This window comes from Salmo trutta, chromosome 8 (genome assembly GCF_901001165.1).
Source record: "Salmo trutta chromosome 8, fSalTru1.1, whole genome shotgun sequence".
In the NCBI taxonomy this organism is placed as follows: domain Eukaryota; kingdom Metazoa; phylum Chordata; class Actinopteri; order Salmoniformes; family Salmonidae; genus Salmo; species Salmo trutta.
In genome coordinates this window covers 36,506,184-36,531,357 of record NC_042964.1, presented here as the reverse complement: position 1 = coordinate 36,531,357, position 25,174 = coordinate 36,506,184, and the positions used below count along the sequence as shown (strand labels likewise).

At 45.4% G+C, this 25,174-nt stretch overlaps 2 protein-coding genes and 1 long non-coding RNA gene across 3 annotated transcripts in view; all 3 read right to left on the bottom strand.

The window, feature by feature from the left end:
* The window catches only part of LOC115198804 (protein O-mannosyl-transferase TMTC1), a 123,220-nt gene extending 118,217 nt beyond the window's left edge, over positions 1–5,003 (bottom strand). Inside the window, exon 1 of the mRNA XM_029761094.1 lies at positions 4,825–5,003. Within this exon, the coding sequence (XP_029616954.1) occupies positions 4,825–4,980 (156 nt within the window). The 5' untranslated portion in view covers positions 4,981–5,003. The remainder of the gene's footprint in view (positions 1–4,824) is intronic.
* Positions 5,004–23,032: 18,029 nt separating this feature from the next.
* LOC115198806 (uncharacterized) lies at positions 23,033–23,735 on the bottom strand. The gene is made up of 3 exons (XR_003879297.1): positions 23,656–23,735; positions 23,381–23,510; positions 23,033–23,114 (listed from the first exon to the last, which is right to left on the bottom strand). It is a non-coding gene; the product is annotated as an uncharacterized LOC115198806 (long non-coding RNA).
* Positions 23,736–24,570: 835 nt separating this feature from the next.
* Positions 24,571–25,174, bottom strand: part of LOC115197955 (protein O-mannosyl-transferase TMTC1-like) — a 13,599-nt gene continuing 12,995 nt past the window's right edge. The window contains exon 4 of the mRNA XM_029759620.1: positions 24,571–24,874. Coding sequence (XP_029615480.1) covers positions 24,571–24,874 — 304 coding nt within the window. The remainder of the gene's footprint in view (positions 24,875–25,174) is intronic.

The window sequence follows — 25,174 nt, the reverse complement described above, 5'->3', positions numbered from 1 at the left end:
TCTCCCCTTTCATCTTCCTCTATCCATCCCTGCCTCCCACTGTGACTGAAACTGACTCAGCAGTGTCATCTCAGTACACACACACACACACACGCTCTCTAACAATGTATTTCAACTCAAAAACACTCCCAGCCCTAACACTCACTTAAAATATCTAAATGTCCTACTCCATGGAGTACCAGCTGTGTGTGTGCAGTGAGAAACAGATATTCTAGTACATTCTGAGCCACACCCCTATAGGGCTGCAGCTGTTTCTAATAGAATGTGCTTTAGAGACACACCCTGCCCCCTAGAATTGTCTAATGGGACATTTGGTACTGATTTACAGTGTGTGTGTGTGCGTGCGTTCAGGTGTGTTCATGCGTGCGTGTGATTTAGCCTACATAACCCCACAACCCTTCCTGGCGTGAGGCGAGAGGGTTCCTCATGACTGGTACTCAGGATAATGCTGTTTCCTTGGGGGGGGGGTACTCTATCCTGATCACACACACACCCCTATTACAGTAAAGAACTACCTTTCCACACACCGCTACTACAGTAAAGTACTACCTTACCACACAACCCTACTACAGTAAAGTACTACCTTACCACACAACCCTACTACAGTAAAGTACTACCTTACCACACAACCCTACTACAGTAAAGTACTACCCTACCGCACACCCCTATTACAGTAAACTTATTTTTGTAACTTATTTTGTACATAATGTTGCCGCTACCATCTCTAATGACCAAAAATAACTTCTGGACATCCGGACTGCGATTACTCACCACGGACTCGCAGAATCCAATTTTTCCTTTCACGACTCTGACGAGCCCGACGTGAAGGATACACTGCTTCCTCGGGAACAGGCCCTGATCCGCGTGATCTGCGTGAAGAGGAGGCGGAGAAAAGAGGGGGCCGAAGGTGGGCTGCCATCTGAGAATTCGTAGGCGATCGAATAAAACCCCCACTTCCCTCCATTCTGCTAGCAAACGTGCAATCTTTGGACAGTAAAATCGACGAGATACGCGGAAGATGAAACTACCAACGGGACATTAAAAATTGTAACATCTTATGCTTCAAGGAGTCGTGGCTGAACGACGACAACATCAACATACAGCTGGATGGTTATACGATGTACCGGCAGGATAGAACAGTGGCGTCTGGTAAGACAAGGGGCGGCAGTCTATGTATTTTTGTAAATAACAGCTTGTACATGATATCTAAGGAAGTCTTAAGCTATTACTCGCCTGAGGTAGAGTATCTCATGATAAGCTATAGACCACACTACCTACCGAGAGAGTTTTCATCTCTATTCTTTGTAGCTCTACATACCACCACAGTCAGAGGCTGGCACTAAGACTAAGACTAAGCATTGAATGAGCTGTATTCCGCCATGAGCAAACAAGAAAACGCTCATACAGAGGTGGCACTCCTAGTAGACGGGGACTTTAATGCAGGGAAACTTAAATCAGTTTTACCAAATTTCTATCAGCATGTTAAATGTGCAACCAGAGGAAAAATAACTCTGGACCACCTATACTCCACACACAGAGAGGCTTACAAAGCTCTCCCTCGCCCTCCATTTGGCAAATCTGACCATAATTCTATCCTCCTGATTCCTGCTTACAAGCAAAAATTAAATCAAGAAGCACCAGTGACTAGATCAATAAAAAAAAAGTGGACAGAGGAAGCATGCTAAGCTACAGGACTGTTTTGCTAGCACAGACTGAATATGTTCCAGGATTCCTCCGATGGCATTGAGGAGTACACCACATCAGTCATTGGCTTCATCAATTAGTGCATCGATGACGTTGTCCCCACAGTGACCATACGTACCCCAACCAGAAGCCATGGATTACAGGCAGCATCCGCACTGAGCTAAAGGCTAGAGCTGCCGCTTTCAAGGAGCGGGACTCTAACCCGGAAGCTTATAAGAAATCCCGCTATGCCCTCCAACGAACCATCAAACAGGCAAAGCGTCAATACAGGACTAAGATCAAATCGTACTACACCGGCTCTGACGCTCGTCGGATGTGGCAGGGCTTACAAACGTTACAGACTACAAAGGGTAGCACAGCTGAGAGCTGCCAGTAACACGAGCCTACCAGGCGAGCTAAACTACTTCTATGCTCGCTTCGAGGCAAATAACACTGAAACATGCATGAGAGCACCAGCGTTCTGGAAAACTGTGTGATCATGCTCTCCGCAGCCAATGTCATCTATGCATAGTCACTTTAATAACTCTAACTACATGTACATACTACCTCAAATAACCGGCACATTGACTCTGTATCGGTACCCCCCTGTATATAGTCTCACTGTTGTTATTTCACTGCTGCTCTTTAATTACTTGTTACTTTTATCTGTATTTTTTTTAAACTGCATTGTTGTTTAGGGGCTCGTAAGTAAGCAGTTCACTGTACGTCTACACCTGTTGTATTCGGCGCATGTGACTAATAACATTTTATTTGATTTAAAGTACTACCTCACCACACACCCTTACTACAGTAAAGTACTACCCCACCACACACCCTACCTCAGCAGAGTACTACCTTACCACACACCCCTACTACAGTAAAGTACTACCTAACCACACATCCCTACTACAGTAGTCAGTTATTAGCCTTGTCCAAGCCAGACCGGCCTGGGCCCATCCTGTTTCTGTAGCGTGAGGTAGCTTGATGTACCAAGTACACCCCTGGGCAGGACGCTAGTCAGTACCATACTAATCCTCTTCAACCCAGCACCAAACATGTCCATAAACCTATAGTGCTAGACGGTACCTCTGACAGTGGTGACATAATGGTGACAGTGATACACTGAACTGTCCTGAACTGACACAAAGGTGTTTCAACAATAGCTATTGTGTTAACCAGAGCTGCTGTAATAGTAAGTATGACTCTCCCACATCTCCACTGCTGTCTCCTGGCCTGCTCTGCTCTGCACACACTGGGCTCTGTTCACTGGCGCACACACACACAAAACGCAGACTACCTCCTAGCCAATTACATAATTTTGCAGGAATCTGAACACAGCTGCAGCTCCCCCACTCTAAACTTAACACGTGGAGTAGAATATACAATACAGCCCAAGGACACAGACCCAAACACATATATATTATTTTTTTCTTTCATATATCACACACACACTCTCTCTCAGGTCTGCAAAATATGTATTTCCTCAGTAACATGGTGTTAAAAGTCAGGAGAAAATGATTCCATCTGCAGTATGGCGTCCCTCACCTCTGTCTGGCCTGTCTTTTCCCCACAGCTAAGACACTCGACGTCTACTTCGCCATGCCAACCATGTGTGTGCCTAAGTGGACAGCGAGACACACAGACGGTCAGCGGGATCCCCACATGACCTGACCGGTCTGTCTCAGCAGCCGCCATTGAGAAGAGAGGAGAGTGGGATGAATAAAGGGCTTTCAGCCTTGAACAGCACCTCCATTCACTGGCTGCAGATCCGAATGACTGCATCTTTATGGTGGCCATATTGGACAGGGAGACAGGGACTGTGTGATGCCAGGAGCTCCACAGCGAGGGGGGGTGGGGGGATAGCCTCTTTTAATCTCTTGTCTTATTGTGGTGTTTGTGTGTGTCCCTCATCATCAGTAGAAGTGAAGTGAACTCCAGCTGCTCCCCTGGCTAATGACGTAACCGGTTTACTGCACTGAGTTCATCAGACTCTGGTACCACTGGCACAGTCACTCACTGCAGAGACACAGCACTGCCAAAGACCTGCCACTACACAGCCCCGGCATCAGCCCCAGCCCTCAGAATGACTGACTAACTACTTACTGCATGACTGCCTAGCAGACCGACGCTGGGTGGAAATGGGACTGGGACTGAAGCTCCTGAAAATGTATGCTAGGGTGGCTAGTGCTGGTATGAGCTAGGAAGCTAAAGACTCATTCGAGTGGCTGTGGATGTGGACAGGGGTTATGAGCTGGAGGTTGGTCCATGATTAGTTTATGGTTTAGGGAGAAGGTTGGGCGATGAAGCTGGGCTGAAACTCACACTGGGGACAGATGAAAGGATGAAGGGAACTGTAGGATGAACACTAGAGAGACTTAGGCTGATTGGGATGCTAGACACAGACTGGGAGCAGCCCTGGTCTCGTCTCTCCCCTCCCCTCTGCATTTTCATCCTCCCTTCTCTGCTCCCTCTCTCTCTGTCTGTTAGGGGCTCAAGGGAGCACCCTGTAGAGCGCTATAGTGTTGCTCAGCTCTCACCCCTGCTGCTCTTTATTCAGCTCCCTCTCTCTCCCTCGCCCGCTCCTCCTTTTATCCTTCGCTCTCTCCTCCACCTCATGCATTCCTCTGCCCCGTCTGCCTCGCCCTCATCCACATTTTTCTCTTTCGCCCCTTTTCATCTCGCTCTCTGTTTCACTCAGTGTCTCTGCAGAGCTCTAACTTCAACACATCAGCCTTTCTTCTTCCTTCACCTGTGAGAATGAATTATAATTCTCCTCCACACAGGATTTGCATACATTTCCCAAATTGTAAAATGGCCTCGCTACTTCTCAAACATTCAAAACTAAACTCATGGAGCTGGAACTGCAATATGAAAACAGGAAGGTTGCCTTTCCCGGACCTATTGAACAGGGACCTGATTCACCAGTAGCGAGACGAGTGAGTGAGAGCCCTGAGTTTGTCTCACACGTGAAGGCACAGTTCGTCACAGATTGTCATGTCAGAGGATGACTGCATGTGTCACCAGGTCGTGCTCCTCTACGGTAGTGAAGGAATCCATGTCATTGGTCTTACATGTGAGGGAGGAGTCATTGAGAAGAAGCATGTCTGCTAGAGGGGGTGTCATGTGTGTGTGCATACTCACAGCCTCAGTGTGTATGGGGTGCACCGCGAAGAGGAGGGCGGTGAGGAAGGCCAGGCGGGGGTCGTCGAACACGCAACGATCACACGTGTGCATGAGCAGACAGGTCACGGCACAGTGAAGACACACGTTGACCACGTGGAAGTAGATTGGGGTCATTCCACCCAAGAGGATGTTCAATCTGATGGAGAGAGAGAGAGATTGTAGTCACCATTTTACCATCATAGATTAGAGAGAAGAGAGACTTATTCAAACTAAAACTGCAGGATATGAAACATTCGGTGCTAATGTATCACAGCCACACTGTGTCAGGAACTGTGACCCTCCTTTACGGTTTCCTCCATCACCAATGACTACAGTCCAATCACGACTGGGGTCAATTCCATTCGACCTGAGTCAATTAAATTCAGGACGGGTATCTAACTTAAGGTAATTACATGAATGGAACACAATTTGATTCATTTTTGTTGAGGATATTCCCTTCCCTTAATTACCCGATTTGAAACGGATGAGCCTATCCCTAATTATTTTACACATGAATGAAGCAGAGCGTTTTGGAATCCTAGCACAGAAACACATATAATCTCCCCCTAAAGAAGCTTTTTGATGGTGTAATAAGGCTGAGATAAGCCATTTGGAATCTTCATAGAATATATCTCATATCTGCATATATTAGTCTGTTCAAATGACATTTTTACCACCCACACACTGTTATGACACATACTAAAGTCTCCATTACACACCCAGGTACAGAAAAACCATTAGTTCAGGTATATAAAAGCATTTCATCCGTCAGATTGTAATTACGATTCCTCCCCCGTCTCAGAGAAGAGAAGAATCCCAACCTCAAACCTCCATTATGAATTCAATTACAGTATTACACCATCTCTGTAAAACAGCCTGTTTCTCTCATCATTAAACAAGCACAGTCTGACTCCTAATGTGAAGAAACCCACACATTTCCAGGATGAAAGACTTGGAGAATCTGAAACTGAACTAAACTAGACCGAAGGGAATCTGAAGAGAACGTAGCATGGGTTTTAAATAGGGGAAAGACCGTAGAGCTGATTGTCATACCTAAGCGATAATGGGGATGCCTCATAAAAGCCAACGTCCGATCCATTAAGTGATGATGAAAAGCAGGCTCCACCCCTCCTATATCCTGTGTTACATCTTAGATCATACATAGTGGATGTTGTAGGATGCCCCTGGGGAGAGGGTATTAACCTGTGTAGGCCAGCCCTTTGATGTGATCTTGTTATAGACCTTCTCAGTGAGTCATGGCGGATGTGCACTCTGTTATTAAAACTAATGCATTTCAAATAGAGACCAGAGACTGGACAGCGGACAATTTCCTGACAATGTGATCTGACCAGGAAAAACAAGGCCTTTCTTATACCTACGACTAGGATCTGGAGGTTTTCCACACCACATCCTCTGACCAGGAAAAAACTCTAGGCCCACCACTGTATAGGTGTCATTTTTTTGTTTCACCATTGCCTAGCTACAGCACTGTGGTCCCTGTATTGTGATAGAAGAGAAGCGTTGAGCTGTGCAGGTAGAGTGGTTACACTGGTCAATGCTGAAACAGACAGGTATCCAGCTCCCAAAGGACACAGTAACTGTCCCCAGGCAGCCTGGCTGTGTTGGAGGGGACATGACAGAGGCTTCAGCAGTTTGTGTGTCTTTACACTGCTGTATCATGTTTATACTGTCCTCTGGGTGGGATTCGGGAGGGGTGGGGTGCTGGACCGTAAGCTGTGACGTGATCTCATAGCCTGTTTTTTCTGTCATTTCCAAGTTGTGATCCCCCTCTCTTTTCATCCCATTCCCTCCCTCCCTCCCTTCTACCTCTTATCTCCCCCTCTCCCTTGGTCTCCTCCTGCTCTCTCCCCAAGCCATCGTTCCATTAATAGGCTACTTTAGAGTGCTTCAGGGGTGTGTGTCCTTCACCTTGAGGACCGTCTCAGAGGCCCGACAGTGATCACTGACACAGAAACACACTGCTATACTGAGCACAGAGCCCCCACAGGCACAGGTGTGTATGTGTGTGTGGTGTATGAGGGTGTGAGTCCCTGCATGTCGAAATGACAGATATACCTAAGCAGATCCTCAAAGGCATAGGTGTGTGTGAGTTTGAGTTTATTTATTTATTTTTACAGGGACAGTGCACATTAATCAACGTTTCAGTAAAAGGGCCGGTTTTAGCCAGCCGGCTCATTTTCACCGCAGTCCCTGGGCAGGTTATTAAAAACAATTACAATACAGACAATCACTGAGCAGTGAGCACACGCAGAGCTACATAGGACAAGCAAGACGTAGCATACACACAGAGCAAACATGGCACAAAAAGCAACAAGACGTGTGTGTGTGTGTCCATATGTACCGCTGTCCCTGGCCCATATAAGGCACATGTGTGTAAATAGGAACTTCGTCTCCCATAATAATGAAGCATACATGCAAATGTGAGTCAGATTTGCCCCATTTAGTCTGAACTTAAAGAGAACACAGAGGAGACCAGACAAGGTACTGTAGTGTCACTGAGACACTGACAACTGACCTCCTCCCTTCTCTCTGTGCCGTCACAAAGTATTAGGACTACAGGCTTGAGACAGTCAGGAGTGGCTTGTGTATGTGCGCGAGCGTACACACCACAGATAATGCATCTGGCCCGGCTTTGGGCTGTGTGTAGATGGAGATTCAGCTGCTTGGCTTGGCAGCAGTGTGTGGGTAACCAACTGCAGAACCAGAAGGAGAGCGCTACACAACCAGATGCTCCATCCATCGCCTCAGAAGAGAGAAACCCATTCAAAGCCTCAGCACATCAGCCTTCCCTCTCCCCCTAACCAGCACACTAAGTATTCAGCACTCACACACAGCAGCTGACAACCTCTCCGTTGTCATAATCAGCATCTCGGGTCTTCAGCTCACTTATTTGAAATGCATTCTCTGGCGCATCGTGCGGTGTCGGGGAGCAGCAGCACATGGTTTTCAGACGGTTCAGGCTCTGAGAAGAGGTCAGAGGATGCAGCGACAGAGTGACAGTGGAGACGATGTCTTACTAAGCAATCAAAGTATTTGAATAGATAAGTCCCATGCATAGGATGGTGTGCGCGCGTGCGTGTATCCACAGCCCTGTGCAAAAAGAAGCACAAAGCTTTACCAGGCAGAGAACGGGTCTGTTCTGTGGTTGTCTACCGCTTGATGGTTCATATTACTATTCCAGTCTTTTCATATGTATTGTTTACATTTCAACTGTATTGCCTACTAGGCCGCCATTTGGTTCTTAACTGACTTGCCTAGTTAAATCCAGGTTAAATATCAATCCTACATGTGCTAGATAGAAACAGAGCCTATAGTTTCCTGTCGACTTTTTTGTGTGTGTAGTTTTCATATTAAACACATCTTTCAAATAGTCTGCAGTATGTTTTTCATCAATCTGTGAAATCTGTAGGCTATTCATGTTTCTGGTTGACTAACGCTTGAGCCGTAAGCCAGAACTCTCCCGCGTCCCATGGCGCCGCCTGTGACACGCCACCGCTCCAGTGTGTGTGACCGGAGATGAAATTGATACTGGCTGGAAAGGTTCCCTTGAATGACGACTGTTTGTTTAGTTGATACAACACCATTCAACACTAACTTCCCAAAATGTGTCCGATAAATGTTCTGGAGTGTCAAACATATCCACCAAAATACATTGAAGTGAACGTTGAGTGCGAATTCAGGGATTCCACAGCGAGCAACAAGTGTAGGCAAAAAAAACGGTTAACATCTGCCCGGTCCAGCTAACATACTGTATGTCGACTCAAGGCTATTTGAAAATGTTTCAAGTTGCTTTCTGTAGCATATTCTAAGATCAAGGAGCACAAATAAAATCGGATTTTCTTGCGAGCGAGCAGTGTTCATGGCACGCTTCAGCAAGTTTAGCTAACTGCGCAACCGGACCGCCGTAGCAGTCTGTTTATAACCCATTAGGCTACATACATGTTTGTTTATGGTAGGTGCAGATGTGCGTCGTTCATGACCGCTGGCGATCGTCCAAGCTCAACCCACCTCAAAGCAAGAAGTAACCTACAATAGACTAGCCTATGACTTAAGCCTATTTCTGGGAGCGGATACATGGTTTTAATTGTATCCGATCACAGGTTGGATAGCTGACGAAGCCAGCGCATTTCTGGGCATTGCCACCAACTTCTGCAACATTGTTTCTCATTCCAGCCCGAGACCCAGCTGTTCAAGTTAACTACAGAGACTTTGCAACCGATGCTGGGAAGATAACCACAGAGAGTTATGGGGGAGAGGGGAGAGCGCGAACTTACTTGAAGGGTGAGGATGCATAACGGTCTGTAGGACTTGTGGCTTGTGTTTGTCCGCCATCCTCTTGCCCCAAAAGTCGTTGGAGAAGATGCTCTGCAGGCTGGACCCGGGCCGGACGTCGGGGTTATGCTGATAGCCCACACATCGTCGTGCACGAACTCCCCGTGCAGAGAGTTGCTGTAGCACAGCGCGCACAGAGCCAGCAACACTGCATAGCGAACCCGCTCCTTTTCCGCTTCTAACGGGACCGACAGGCGGAGCCGGCCAGGGGTCTTCTCTCGTCCGTGTACTGTCATGTCGGCCCTTGCCTGGCAACAAGCCGCTTGGGTCTGGAAAAAGCCGGGGTGAGTGGGGAGCCATATCCGTTCCACTAGACAGTCTGGTAGCGACTGTGTTGGCCTACTGTGGGCTGCGGGGGACTGACTATGAAGCAGCCAGCGAAATGGAGAAGCCTCCTCTTGACGCATGCGCACGGCGCAGTACCGGCCTTCGCAGAGCTAGAGGTTCATTAGCACCATCTAGATCGAAAATCAATAGCGCGCGGCGTACTGTTTCAGCCGACATGACCTTTATCTTTAGAGTAGGACAATAATAAACGAATGATTGTCTAGGACGGGCCAGGCGGGGACGCGCTAATAGAGTGAGTTAGATACCTGCCCGTGTCCTGTCAGTCTGAGTGGGAGAGATGAGAAAAACAAAGACCTTGTCTGTCTCTGTGAGCTCGAGGTCACTGACTCTTACCCTGTCAAGAGGGTTATTATACACTAATAACAAGGGTTCTTCTAAGATCCTCAAAGTTCTTTGAAGAACCTTAGGGTTCTTGGCACTGAAATTTGCCCCCAAAGGGTTATTCCAAGAACCCCATATGAGGTTGTTGGAGGTTCTTGCAGGAACCTAACTGCCCAACTGAAACATTTGGATTTAATTTGGAAGGACAGCAGGTGCAGGCACTTAACTGAAAATGTAAAGATCTCCTCGTGATCTACATTAATATTGTTTTAGGATATTTGTGCAAATCTTTCTCAAACAGAAAATGGACACAATCCAATGGATATCAATCAACAGAGGTAAGAATATGTATGCTATGAGAATATGTTGAAGGCTCGCTGTATTGGGTGCAGATGACTGAACTGCTCACTTCTGTGTCTGCAGGTACCTGAACAAAATCCAAGGTATGAATACTGTCATGTGCATGTTTTGTTATCATCTGTATAATTACAATTTTTTTGGATTCACAGACTTCACCCCGTACACCTCTGATGAATATAACAAGACACCTGTTCAATCACCATGCACTGCAAAATCATTCTGGCTGTGGATACGGAGAACATCAACACATTAACATCAACACGCCAGGGAATTTTACCCATTGGACTTGGGGCTCTAATGGGAGTTTACCTCATATTTACATGTTTTATTCTGTTTGGCACTAAAATCATAATAAACACTGACAACTAAACTATTGTGTTATTGTTATTGTTATGCATATTATTATTAATAATAATAATAGGGGAGGGAGGGGTAGATTAAACAAATTAACCCCAAAAGGTTTTTCAAAACGTTCTTTGAGGATTCATTTAAAAGGGTTCTTCGGCGAAATTATAGGGGTTCCCCCACAGTTTCAATTTGAAGAACCCTAAATGATTCCCCAGGAACCTTTTCTTTTAGAGTGTACACTGAGTGTACAAAACATTAGGAACACCTGCTCTTTCCATGACATAGACTGACCAGGTGAATCCACATGAAAGCTTATTGATGTCACCTGTTAAATCCACTTCAATCAGTGTAGATGAAGGGGAGACAGGTATAAAAAAAAAGATTTTCAAGCCTTGAGACAATTGAGACATGGATTGCGTACACTTTAAAAAGAAATGATTCCTGGAGTATCCTTTAGGGGTTCTTCAATGGAAACTGTCGGAACCCTTATAAGTTCTTCGAAGAACCATTTAAAGGGTTCTTCAAAGAATCCCTTTTAATAGATCCTCAAAGAACCTTTGAAGAACCTTTTGGGGTTAATATCTGAACTACCCCCCTCCCCTATTATTATTATAATATAATAATAATAATAATATGCACAACAATAACACCATATTTTAGTTGTCAGTGTTTATTATGATTTTAGTGGCAAAGCAGAATAAAAAAAAATCTAAATGTGAGCCTCAAGTTGGGTAAATTCCCTGGCGTGTTGATGTTAGTGTTGATATTCTCCGTATCCACAGCCAGAATGATTTTGCAGTGAGTGGTGATTGAACAGGTTTTCTGTTATAGTCATCAGAGGTGTAGGGAGGGTGGAGTCTGTGAATCCAAAAATAGTAATTATTCAGATTTTTAACAAAACATGCACACAACAGTATTCATAACAGTAATTTTAACCACAAAATCCAAGTTTTGATGATGGTTTTCATTCACATATCTTGTCCATAATGTAGAGGCCTATGGGATATTCATTGAAGAGGCAAGGGAGGAGGATGGTACACGTGATCTCCATAGCATACCAATAGACATACCTTTTGTATGCCTCATCGTCTGTATACCTGCAGACACAGAAGTGAGCAGTTCAGTCATCTGCACCCAATACAGCGAGCCTTCAACATATTCTCATAGCATACATATTCTTACCTCTGTTGATTGATATCCATTGGATTGTGTCCATTTTCTGTTTGAGAAATATTTGCACAAATTTGAAAAGACAATATCAAGTTAGATCATACAAGGGACAAACCTTACTTTAAATTGAGGAGATCTTTACATTTAAGTGCCCTTGCACCTGCTGTCCTTTCAAATTCAAATCCAAATGTTTTGGTTGGGCAGTTAGGTCCTGCAAGAACCCCCACCAACTAAGGAGGTTCCTCAATTAACCCCACCTCATATGGGGTTCTTGCAGGAACCTAACTGCCCAACGTTAGTGCCAAGAACCCTAAGGTTCTTCAAAGAACTTTAAGGATTACAGAACCCTTGTTGAATACCTCATTTTTAGAGTGTATATGTTGCCATTCAGAGGGGAATGGGCAAGAACAAAATATTTTAAGTGCCTTTGAACGGGGTATGGTAGTAGGTGCCAGGCGCACCGGTTTGCGTGTGTCAAGAATTGCAACGCTGCTGGGTTTTCATGCTCAACAATTTCACCGTGGTATCAAGAATGGTCCACCACCCAAAGGACATCCAGCCAACTTGACACAACTGTGGGAAGCATTGGAGTCAACATGGGCCAGCACACCTGTGGAACGCTTTTGACACCTTGTAGTCCAATGCCCCGATGAATTGAAGCTGTTCTGAGGACAAAAGGGGGGCAACTCAATATTAGGAAGATGTTCCTAATGTTTTGTAAGCTCAGTGTAGACACTGGTAATAAACATGTTTTACAAGAGAGATAACCATAAATCAATGAACCATGATGATGGTTACGATGTGGGATATTGACCTGACCAGAGCAGGTTACGATGAGTATAAGATTTAATATCCATCCAACTTCCTTGTAGGCTACTGTACCGGGCCTACTGAAAATCAATCCATTGAAAAACATCCACTAGGTCAGTATGTTAAATCTAACACTTTCCAAAAACACCATACATAAAAAAAAAAACTCTTTCAAAGCATTACTTGAATCATTTCTAAATAGGCTGGTGTTGAGTTTACCCTCAGCAGCAGAATGCAGGTATAGTGCCAGCCTGGTCGGTGGAAACGGCTGTTGTGTTGTATGATGCATCCATCCAGCGGGCCCTGCTACAGGCACACCAGCTGGCCACTGCAACCCCACACCACTCCTGCTGCTATTCTCCACAGAAACCTGTTCAGTCAAGATGGCAAGTAATGAAGGGCTACATTCATATGCAGCAGGTAAAGGTGAAGGAATCGTCCGGTCCCAGTACAGAGACAGCGGCTATTCTCAGACAGTTCAAAGCCAGTGTCAAAACCATCCCCGCTGACGCAATATGACTAATGGAGACAATTGCATACAGGTACTTGACTTCCAAATGATGTAGCACTTAAAAATAGTGTGTGTGTGTGTGTGTGTGTGTGTATGTCCGAATATGTCCGTCCAGTTAAACATAGCCGTTGTCCCTCTTGTGGTTAAAACTACTCATTGCCATTCGTGTCCTGCCATGCCTGCCCAAACACCAGCCGACCACAAGTGCCCATGCCAATGACCCTCTCCATAAAGTTGCATTGGCAAGGCAGCATCATCACCTGTTGATGAAGAGGAATGGTTATACTTCTACAATGGCCTATTTGTTTTACCACCATCTGTTGGGAGGGAAATATGCCAACACAATCACATCCAGTATGAATTTGTTTGGGTTTGGTGTTTAATAATGCTAACAGTGCTTTAGGATGAATCCAATTCACACAGGCTGATACATACATGCATGCATGCATGCATGTATGTATGAGAAACACAGATGAGGATGGACACACACACGTATGCACGCGCACACCACACACATACAGTTCCCTTAAATATCCAGTGTTCCCACTCACATTAACATATCTGTCAGTTGCAGTCTGACGCCTGAGACGACTTTAGCTCTCCGACAAATGAAGGGTAGAGAATTAGGTCTCTTTGTGCCCTGTGGGGATGGTGGGCACAGAGTTTGTGTGTGTGTCAGTTTGTATGTGTGTGTGTCTGTCAGTGCAAGACAGTGGTGTGTATGTAGCCAACTCCATGTGTGTGAGGCTGTGGGCAAATCCAGTGCCACAACCTTGACAGACTGAGCCAAGGGTAGGATGTTTTTTCTCTGTCTGTTTTAGAGGCTTCAGGACAGGACTGAGCTGTGAGCTTAAAACACAGCTGCACTGAAGGACAAGCACAGATGGACCAGACTAAATAATGTCTCATGCAAGCAGTGTGGAGGACACCCATATAGCAGCTTCCCATAATCCATCAGGTTAGTCAGCTGATCTAATGCATATACACACAGTGGCGATTTTAGCATGTAAATCTCTGTGGGCAAAAAAATCTAATTATGTAGGATGCATGCCAGCAAAGCCACGACACAGCACAATACATTACTTGCACTATAACGGTGACAAACGGTACCCACAAACTGTTAGGGCCTATATAAAGCTGTCCCAACACCTTACCACTGCTACATCTGGCTATCAGCGGAGCCTTGTCTGGCAGCGAAACAGTTCATTCAGCCTCATTTACTGCCTTTAAAAAAACATAGCTGATATGGCTGACTTGCTTAAACAAATGTGGGTTCTACTGACACTTGAGATGTACAAACTATGGCATAAGGGAACGATGAGCGGATAAGAGGCAATTCATCAGTTTGATTAAGACATCAATGAGCGAGCTAGGACGGATGTAGTCAATATAAATATTTGTTCAGCACTTTTGAAATGTACATTGACAGAATTCAGAACATGGGCCGTTCTTATAGTGTTCTCCCTGTACAGCAAGTCAGAACCGTCGGATAAATAAAGGGGGCATATAAGCAGACAATGAAAGCTCTTACAATATTCAATGATTACATTTCTCAAAAACAGTTTATAGGCTACATGTGCACCACCAAGTCAGAATAGTAGATGAAATTAAGAGATCAAATTATTAGGGTGAGGCACATGGGCTACTAACAGCTTACTACACAACATACATTTAGTTTTACCTCCTTAGCTAGAGTATACATATCTCCCTGGAATATTACATAATTTATGCAGCAGCATACAATACATTTTTGGACATACCTTGTTGTGCTGTGCTCACTTGAACAGGAAGGTGGCATGGCAGTCCTTTGTGGGCAAATGTTGTCATCAAACTTTGTCATCAAAGTCTGGTATTCTCTGGATTTATGGTGCTTTCAAGATAACTGGGAACTTGAACGAAAACAAGGTTGAATCATGATGACGTCAGTGATCTTCAGGTCGTAGCTCTAAAAGGAGGCCAGAGTTCCGGATTTACAATTCCGAGTTGGATGACCTTTCAAAACTTATTTTCCTCAGTCGGAGCTGTTTTTCCTGAGTTCCCAGTTGTCTTGAACTCATTGAAGTCAGATTTCGCTGTACCAAGTTAACAGTTGTTTTGAGCAGGGGCACAAATCATGCTTAATTGACAGCATGGCCAATGTTGAATGTTTATAATTTTAAGCTTGGAAAAGAGACCCTTAATCCCAGACTTGGGACCACACAGGCACTCCAATGAATAGAAGGCTAGTGATTTCTTTGCAATGCTTGCAGTTAGCCACTGATTCCTTCCAAACCACTCATTGCTGAATTAGCGATTTCCAACTTGTTGTGTAATGTTTATGTCCAATGGCCGATGAGCACCGATACGTATTATGTATAATTTCTCTTCATTATTTCTCTTCATATGACAAGGATTAAAAAGGATTTGCCAGTAGATTGTCGACTTGATTCATGGTGATGACTGCTAGCTAAGATTTCGAAAGTATGATGTTGACATGATCAGTCCAATCAAAGCTACTGTAGATATAACGTGATTTGAAGTCATTTTATCTGTGGCCAATGGCCTTCTAATGTAACTCTATGGCAGCACCCAAGGGGCTTGAATTTTGTCCCCATGAGTAACACAACACTGAGCTAATCACTGAGCCAATCACTGAGCCAAATGTGGGGTTGAACCCCCCCATGTAAGGACATAGTGTGTAAGCATGGTTTGAGTGTGTGCTAGCTGGACCCAAGTTTGTTACTAACACTCATTCACTGCAGCAGAGTTTGTGTAACAGTCCCTGGATGTGGCAAGTCAGCAGCTACATGAGTGGCGGTGAGAGCAACACAGACTGACATCTATAACTGCCTACAAGACACTCACGCAACACTGCACCGCGCTAAGTTGCACAAACACACACAAAAGTGTGTTTCCACTCGTGATGAAAACGCATAGGCTATGTGCTTTAAATCAAATCATGTGCCGAATACAAGTGTAGACTTTACCGTGAAAGCACATTTTTTAATAATGTATGAATAACATGTTTGACAAACACACTTCAATTGCCCTTTCTACTACTTGAGAATAGCTTTCTGTCACTACAGCTAGTGGGGGGTACTAGGGAGGGGGCTCTGATGGCACAGTAGGGGGTTGGCAAAGGGCACACTGATCACTGAACCATGTACACACCGCCAGGAAACAAACTGGCGTGCAACACCTGCAGACAACCACCTCCTGTGCCCTGAGTCCAGCATGACGGGACCTGGGGAGGAGGAGGGGGTGGGGCGTGCCCACTGGGAAAGACATGCTAAAGGGCAAAACAACTCTAAGTTGTCAAGTACTCCTTCCCTTACTCTCCTTCCTCCCCCTCTCTTGCTCTCTAGTCATTGCCAGAGGGTTGTGCAGTGACAGGATATCCTATCAGGGATGGACAACTTTGATGGTGGTGGGGGGCCACAACAAATCTGAACTCATGAGAGCCACAGTTGCTCACGGGGTGTAGAGAATTGCTGCAATCCTACACATTTTTGCCATGGGACAGAAGATTTAGCAATTTTTTAACTAATTTCATGCAATTCTGCTCATTTTGCCATTGGGCAGATAGGAAAATGAGCTGTTTTACAACTAATTTCCTGCAAGTGTACACGTTTTGCCATAGGGTGGAGAGATGTTTTGTGTCGAAATTGCACCTTGTATATTCTAACTTGCAACAGTTGAGACCCAACTGGAGTTTCTAAAAAAGATTGTATTTTGTGGAAATTGATCCAAGGGCATTTTAAATGTGGTGGGGCCCGTGGGCCGCCAGTTGTACATCCCTGACTTATAAAATGCATTTGATACTGTTGCTGTATCTACATCATCATGAAGGCTGTTCCAGGCCATTTCTTCACCCAGCAGCTGGCGTCCATCTGGCTACACAGATCAAGGTCGTCTTCTCGACCATTTGTTTCATCCATTAGCAGCTCGCTATTCACCTGGGTATAAGTGTCCATTTTGCGCTCTAAACTGCGCAAGCGCAGTAGCCACGAGACTGCCGCCAGTCCGCAGAGAGAAGCAAGAGATTGCTCTGGAAAGTTGAGTGATGTTCAATGGTCACCAACCCGATTGGTCAATCGCCAAACATTTCTGTGAAAAAGCAACGATAAAGCCTGTTTCTGTTTTCTTTTTATTCGTCTCGTGCTGTTGACCCGCTGGCCAATCGAATGGCTCAGATGACCGTGTCTGCATTAATGAAGCAGGCACAAAAAAAAGCTACAGCACAGTTGATACTGTGAGATTTCAAAACGTTTCAAAAACATGACTAGAGAGAGACTGTCAACAAATACAGCAAAGAGAAGCGGTTTTTATGAATGAGTTCATGTTTAAGTTTCTACTCAGCACTGTCAACTGTATTCAGCGCTACAACAAGCATTGCACCAGTAATTAATGAGTAGGAACGTATTAATAGGCGTATTAATAGGCTTGCGTTATTATTAGTGGTTTGGGTCTTTTTTAATATCAAGGAATATTTCACTTTCTCTGTTCATAGGAGTAACAACATGAATTTGTGCACGAGGCAGAAATAATGCCGTGCGACTGGAGTTTTGTAGTCAGCTGGAAGACATTGTCCCTTTTTGGTCAGTGTCAGTGGAGGAAAGAGAGAGAGGAGAGATGTTGAGAGGCAGATCCTCAGTCTGCTGCGCTCTCCCTCAGCTGAGACGGACCATCAGATGCAGGCACCGTCAGCACAGTAAAAAAAAAATATTGAAATGTATGCTCACTCAGCTGTGCCGCACAAGTAATACAACAACGGATCTATTACCAGTGTGATCATATAGCCTACCTCAAATTTTGAACTATTATTTTTAAAAAAATATCCTGAACAACAATGCGCTGGCAGGGCAATTAAAGCAAAGCCAATATGCAGTGATCTGTATTGGGCCTATAGCTTTCTGCACAAACCTCATTGCTACAGTACTGTTTTTAATTGGTTAATGTTGGTTTAATGTTGCATAGGCTTACGTTTTTTAAGTCATGTTAAAAAAAAATCTGAGCGGTAGATCTCGGCATGCATGTTGATCTTGACTCAGAAAAGGTTGCTGACCACTGTTCTAGAGTATTTCCTGTTAACACTATCAACGCTTCCCTTTACAGTTGCAATTGTGATCGACTCAACATTAGCCACTTTCAAAGCAACATACTGAAACAAAATAAACTATGCAAGAGATTTTGTTGTAGGCAGAACGCATCGGAGTAGGATTCTATTGCACTGACAGCACTACTCAGCCGGAGCAGCATAAACAATCAGAGTTGCAGTAGGCCTATATGCAAATTAACCATTGCCATATATGGATCTGTGCCGTTTACTTTGAACTGGAATGTGTTTACAGCATGAGCAGTCATGAGTAGATGAACTTGTGAGATCAAAGCAAGAGCTGCATGTAGCCACATGCATATTTTGTTCATATCCTTTGCTAGTTAGTGAATTAGTAGCCCAGTTATAGATTATTTGTAGTCAGCAGTAGGGGAGTGATTGCTTCCAACAAGAGCACAAAACATGTCAATTTCTAGACACTTTTGAAAAGCCAGTCAGGTAAAGAGCTTTTGTTTTTGTCTTAAAGGGGCAGTGTTGTATTTTGAGACAGGTTTGATTAATCTAAGTAGCCAATAGGCAGAGTGTAGCATAATTCATCTGATTCTCTGTAGTAATGGTATGAGAATAATAATGCATTTTTCTTTGTGTTGGTTACTTGCATCAAAACAACACAACAGCATTGTCAGTCACCTTGTCTGAACAACAAGTGGATAAACAGGTTAATGTCAAGCCCTGCGTGTTCTTTTTCAAAAGTCTCGACATTGAACACCACACATTGGCTGCTACTGTCGGCTGAATGATAGAACAGCTATTTCCATGTTAAAATGTTATGGGATGCATTTTCTCTATAGTTTTCTATGGCAGGCCTCTCTGGTAGGCCTACATTATGATCAAGTAGCCTACTTGGGAACTGTTAAAACTGTAACTTAAAGATGGTACAGCCTCAGTGTTCCCAGTAAACGCCCTGGAAGCTGTACAGAATTGTCAATGTTTGCGCTCAGCAGACCTGAAATTTGCTCAGTGCCCGGAAAACATTTGAGGGAACATTGCTGCACACCGTATATTCACCTCACCATCCTGGGACCAAAATCAAACATCTGCTCTCTGTGGTCTCGCCGACTATAAAGAATGAAACGGTTTTGCCTCGTTAATTTGCTTGTTTTTTTCCCCCCCATTGGAATGGTGCATCTGTGAGTGTTCAAGTTGGCGTTCTGTGCGCTAATTGCCTTCAGAATGCATGGTGCACTCGCCAACTGCCGCAGCGCTCAGCAGGGCTAGGCAGGCCTACATTCCTGTGGGAGACGGAGCGTGTCGACCGCAATAGCCGTCATCCATCGGTTATGATACGGTGACATGTTGGAGGCGAGTGTGGGCCTCTCTCTTGCTACAATAGCGTTTGATTTCATTACCTTAGGCTTATAGGTCGGTGGCTGATTGCCACTAAACGAGCCTGCTTGGTAGTTATGTCACCGCCAGACCCATCGCAGCACGAGGCGGTATTAAATCTCACAGGTGTGTACTTGAGGATGAGTCACTCATTAGGAGGAGAGATGATTATGGTACCACTACTCAGGTATGAAGAGATTTGGGATGGACTCGTCAGACTAAACCTGTTATGGATTTTCCTGCCTGTGAGGTTTCTAATTTCATGAAGCTCACTCCACCCATCACCTGATGGTGCCAGAGACTAGGGGATCATAAACGGTCTACCCAAACTTCCAGTGACCTCTGCCATCAGGCCACCAATAGGTTGCTTGGGGACAGGATACCAGAGTCCTGCCTGCTCAGGTCAGAGCCTCCTCAGTCTCTCTCCAAGTGGACAACGGTGAGTGATGTTATTGAAACGTGTGCATTTACTGTTGGTTGTTACTATTGCTAGTTGTTAATAGTAGTTTATGCTACGTGGTAGTTAGTGACATCAGCAAAGGACTATCTCCTTATAGTCTATTATTGCTCTTGTGCCGTTACTGGTTCTATCTCATGCGGGTTTATTCATATATTCATTCACATCTCTGCTCTGTACAGAACCATCTCATATGTCCTCTGGAAATAAAGTTCTTTAGCGTGTGGAACGCTCTCTGAGGTTGCCTTATTCCTCTGAACAGGAAAGTTGACAGTGAATCACAGACCAGCCCAACTGGAGAACCGCTCTCTTTCAAAACCCCTTCGGGGTTCAAGTAGAAGGGGCACAAGGGCAGGAGAGTGGCGCATGATTCATGATATGCAATCAGACTCCCTCATTACCAAAGCAAATGCAATTAACTGGTGTGTGAGCAGGGGTTGCAAAGTAGCCAAGACCCCCATTTAGGAATCAAATATCCCATTACTAATGCAGCGGGGGAGGGGGAGTAGTCAGCCGGAATGGGGCTTGAACCAGTGACCCTGTATTGTTACAATGCGAGGCAGCACGCTTCAACCTGTGCCATAGAAGTCCACTCCTCTTAGCAGAGGCCAGTTTAATAGGGAGGCTACACTGTTTGTGGATGCTCCCTAAAAGTTGAGACCAGCACCTGGGAAACTTGAGAACTGTTATATATATATATATATATATATATATATATATATATATATATATAGGGCCGATAGAGACAGTCAGCACTGTCAGTCTGCATCTCTGTCTCAGCTTCACTGGCGTGTGGAGACGGTCCCTGTGTGCCCTGGACACACACACACACAATGCAGGAGAGTTCTCTGTGTGAGTGTGGTTTTTGGATGGCTATAAAGGGCAGGAACTACCACATGACACAACATTCACTTCACCTGAACTTTGCCTACCCCATCCATCTATCCATCCATCCATGTAAATGATTCTGACAGAGGCACACACTGCAGAGACCACAGGCAGTTAGCTGCCCCAGAGAACAAACACACATCACAGTACTCCACTCAATAGTTCGCTGGAGACTTCAGCTCACTTTTTAACTGTGAGCTGAAGTTATTTGGTTGCTGAACTGCAGCGAGGTCTCTCTCTTTGACTCGGCCCTTGTTTGCCCTTCTCATACTCTGCTTTAGTAAGACCACTATCAGATCTGATTAGCTTTGCCCAGCACACCAGGGTCTATGGCCATCACCATTACCTCCACTCTGCTCCCAGGGGGAAAGAGGCCACCAGGCAGGCTGGAGGAGAGGCACCCTGACTGGGACACAGGGGCCAGAGAATCCCCTTCATTATTACCAGGGCAGTAGACTAGAGTTAACTCTGTCTCTCTCTCACAGATTAGTGTAACAGCATCCTAGCATGGCCTGGAAGTGTCAGGTATACGCAACATCACCTACATAAAACTATCACACAGACCAATAGAAATGGAGAGAGAGAGAGAGGGTGTTTGTTTGAGAACATAATTCACTGCAGTGCTTAATTGCAGAGGCAGATTGCAACAGAACATTTTCTGGAGAGAAACAACTCCAGACACTAGTCGACAACAAATAACACACAAACCCTATGTTGGTTTCACCGCCCACAGAGTTCGGCAGCTCTTCAACGCTTGGCTGCTCCTTACTGTCCTGCACCACACACACACACACACACACAGTCTTCAGTAGAAACTGCAGTGGGCTAGAACATACAAACTGCAGCCGAACACGCACAGAATACTAACACAGGGAGAGAGAGAGAGGGAGAGCAAGAGCGCCGTTGCCGCACCAAAACCCATCCAAGCGTCCCATCTGAAACATCAGGATCTGACTACCAATCCTGCAAGCAGAGCCCACTAGAGAATCAAATACTGACTATAAAATGCCGAAAGAAGCCCTGTGGTATTTGGACATCTCTAACATTCCAGTGGAGACTCCTTCCACAGTCGGCTCCTCTTTCTGGACAGCTGGGGACATGAGAGAAAGAACTGTCGGTCGTGGAGAGATTCCCAGCTGTGATTTGAATTTGATACCCAAGTCCAGATAGTTGGTAGACTGGTGAAAGCCAGATCGCACCATGTTATGCCCTCTGTCTTGTGTCAGACCATGGAGGAAGGGAGGAATTCCTTTTGAAGTATTTGAACAGGGCCCTGAGGGAAGCCTGTAAATGATGTTATGAAAACGTATTTGCTGATACTGTTAACCTACATGATGGTACAGTAGTTGTTCAATCCATCTGTGTGTTACTGAGCTGGATGTTTAGAAATGAGGATTGATCGCAGCAGTGAACTCTGACCTAGTATTGATTCAACAGAGCAGGAAGAGGATGTTCAAAGATGGAATGTTTCAGCTACCGCAATATCCTCTATGTGAAATCAAAATAAAATCTTACCCCCTCCCCCCCACACACACACACAATAGTAACATAACAGGAAAAAACACAGGGCTAGATGTTACATGAACATTTATGATTTTCTTAAGTTAAATGAAAACAGTTATAAAAAACAAAAACTAAGACAAACAAAAGCTCTCCTCCCAGCATCTTGCCCCCTATTACAATTCATCAGTGTGAAAGGAACCCCCCCCCCATGGGTCAAAGGTCACTGACCCCTAACCCTTCACCCCAAACACATCTGTCTGTCTCTCCGTCGTCCATTAGCACCACAGCCTTGGTTCAGACTACCTGACACATGGTTCTGATTGATGCCATGGCAACCAAGGACATCTGCCCAGTCCTCTCGAGACCATACAAACGTCAGGCTATAGAGGAACAGAGATTTTGTACATACTTACATTCACACAGTTACAGACCCAAGGACTGCACTGTACTGGAAGATGAATTCGCTGGTCAGTGATACAGAGCAGGATATCAACCTCACACACACACACTCTCTCTGGGGTGGGTGTGGTCCAATTACGGTCTGGGATGTGAACCGTAAAGTGTGTAGAGTAAAGTCCGGTGTTATGGTCTCTGGTGGGTCTCCACCCAGTTCAGTTATGGTTCTAGATGGCCCGGTCTTGGTGGGATCAGTAAAGTCTAGATAGATCTGATCTGGACTGAAACAGTTCTTGGTGTCTTTTAAATCCACTTCAGATCAGGCCAGAACTCTGCCGCTACACCTCCTTCTATCCAGGCCTCCAGCCATGTCTCTTACAGCTCTGAAACCACACGACACCGTGTTAGGACTCAACGGAATGGAAAATACAGCATACTTGTCAAAATACATGTTTAAATCAACAACCTTTTACTGTTGTATTTTGTATTTTCCACCTTGCATCCTTATTCTTCAGCCTCACCATCTCCCAACCCATTGGCTCTTGGCCCTCTGTCCGTCCCTCCCCCCACATTGGTCCCCGTCCTCTCTCCCCATTGGCCCCCCCGTCCTCTCTCCCCATTGGCCCCCCCGTCCTCTCTTCTGCCTCACCATTGGCCCTTGGTGGCGGTGCTCCTCCTCTGCTGGGACAGGCTGTAGATCTCCTGCAGCTGTTTCTTCTGGTCATCACTGAGGGGGGTGGTCAGAGACTGGTACCAAGGCTGGTCAGTGTTCTGGACCCCTATAGTACACACAGGATAGAGTAAGGGTTAGATGCCTGTGTGTGTGGGGCGCGTGCATGTATGCATGTATATTTGTTTTTCCTGTGTGTGTGTGTGTGTGTGTGAGTTACATGAGTTGGTGTGTGTAGATGGGTAACCACTTACTGAGTAGGGCAGCGGTGAAGAACTGGTACTCGTCCTCTCCATTGTCATAGTCCAGGGGCGTGTTGTACTCCTCCAGGGGTCCCCTCCAGCCCCTCTTCATCCCAGTAGTCTTCATCATCATCCTCCTCCTCCTCATCGTCCTCGTGGCCTACGGGTGTGCAGGTCTGCTGTTGCATCATGGCGTTACGGTTCTCATTCACCTCGTCCTCATCGCTAGGGATCTCCTCTGTGGACGCAACACACACGCAGTCAGACACGCAGACAGACAGAAAAGCAGAATGAATAGAAAAAGATTACCTTTCACCTTTTGAAAGGCACAATTTTTCTTAATGCCATTTTAAATATGCCAATTACAGTAACAGCTGCTTAGCTAACATGCATAACAATTTCCTTCATCCTAACCTTCCCTGTACCCTGCTGTTCCCAATAACACTCCTATACTCCCAGAAGGTAAATTAACTCAAATGGAGCGAATATGGAGACTAAATGTGACAGAGGAACACTCCAAGTCATTCCCTCTGAGATAGTCTCATCTACTACCTTTGTGTCTGACTGCACAACAACACTACAACCCCCAGAAGCACTCTGATATTCTGGAACTCCAGGTTCTTTACACTTGACTGAGGAATGCCAGCACAGCTGCCCCGCGGCATGTAGGGAAATGTAGTGCAACTAATATGACCTGAAGGCAGAGTGAGAAGTCAAGCGAGAGAGAGAGAGAGAGAGAGAGAGAGAGAGAGGTCCAGAGGTGTTGAAACCTGACCATAGATGTGTAAAGCAACACATGAACAGCTGAGGACTGATTCCTACCACATCCATAGCTAGGGTTAGTAGTGTCTTAATCTTCTACCATGACATTATCCCTGGCCCTACCCAATGGCTTCCAAGAAGCGGGTTGATTCAACAGCATTAGCATCACTCCTTTCCTTTTCTCTCCTCTCTTGCCTGTTCTCCCCATTCCCCTCTCATTTGCCCTGTCTCCTCTCCTCCTCTGTCACCCGTTTTCCTCCTCTCACCGTTCTGGTCTTCCTCCGGTACCCCAGTGCAGGCCAGAAGGTCTGGCTTGTTGAGGCGGGAGGAGTAAAGGTGTTTGAGCCCCAGGAAGAGGAGCAGGACGCTGGGGACAATCTGAGCCGCTATCCCCTCTACCACCACCGGCCTGGAGGGTAGCTCCATCAGAACACTCAGTCCGATGATACACATCTTACGGTCATGGAGCCTGGGAGAGAGAGGAGTGGAGAGAGGGAGAGAGAGACAATGAACTCCAGGTAGGTGGTGAATAAATCATGTACAGTGCACTGTAGGAGGTATAAGTATTGCATATCCCTTATGTTTTTACACTGCTATAGGAAGAACACAGTGTGACTCAGTGATGACTAACAATATAGTCGATGAAGTGGACCGTATACAGTGTGGCTCTAGTAGTATTTAGGGCACACGGTTTAGGGCACGTTGTTCATCCACTGTGTACTTTATAGTGGGTATTGTATAGGGCGTCGGACGTAGGGCGCATGGCTTT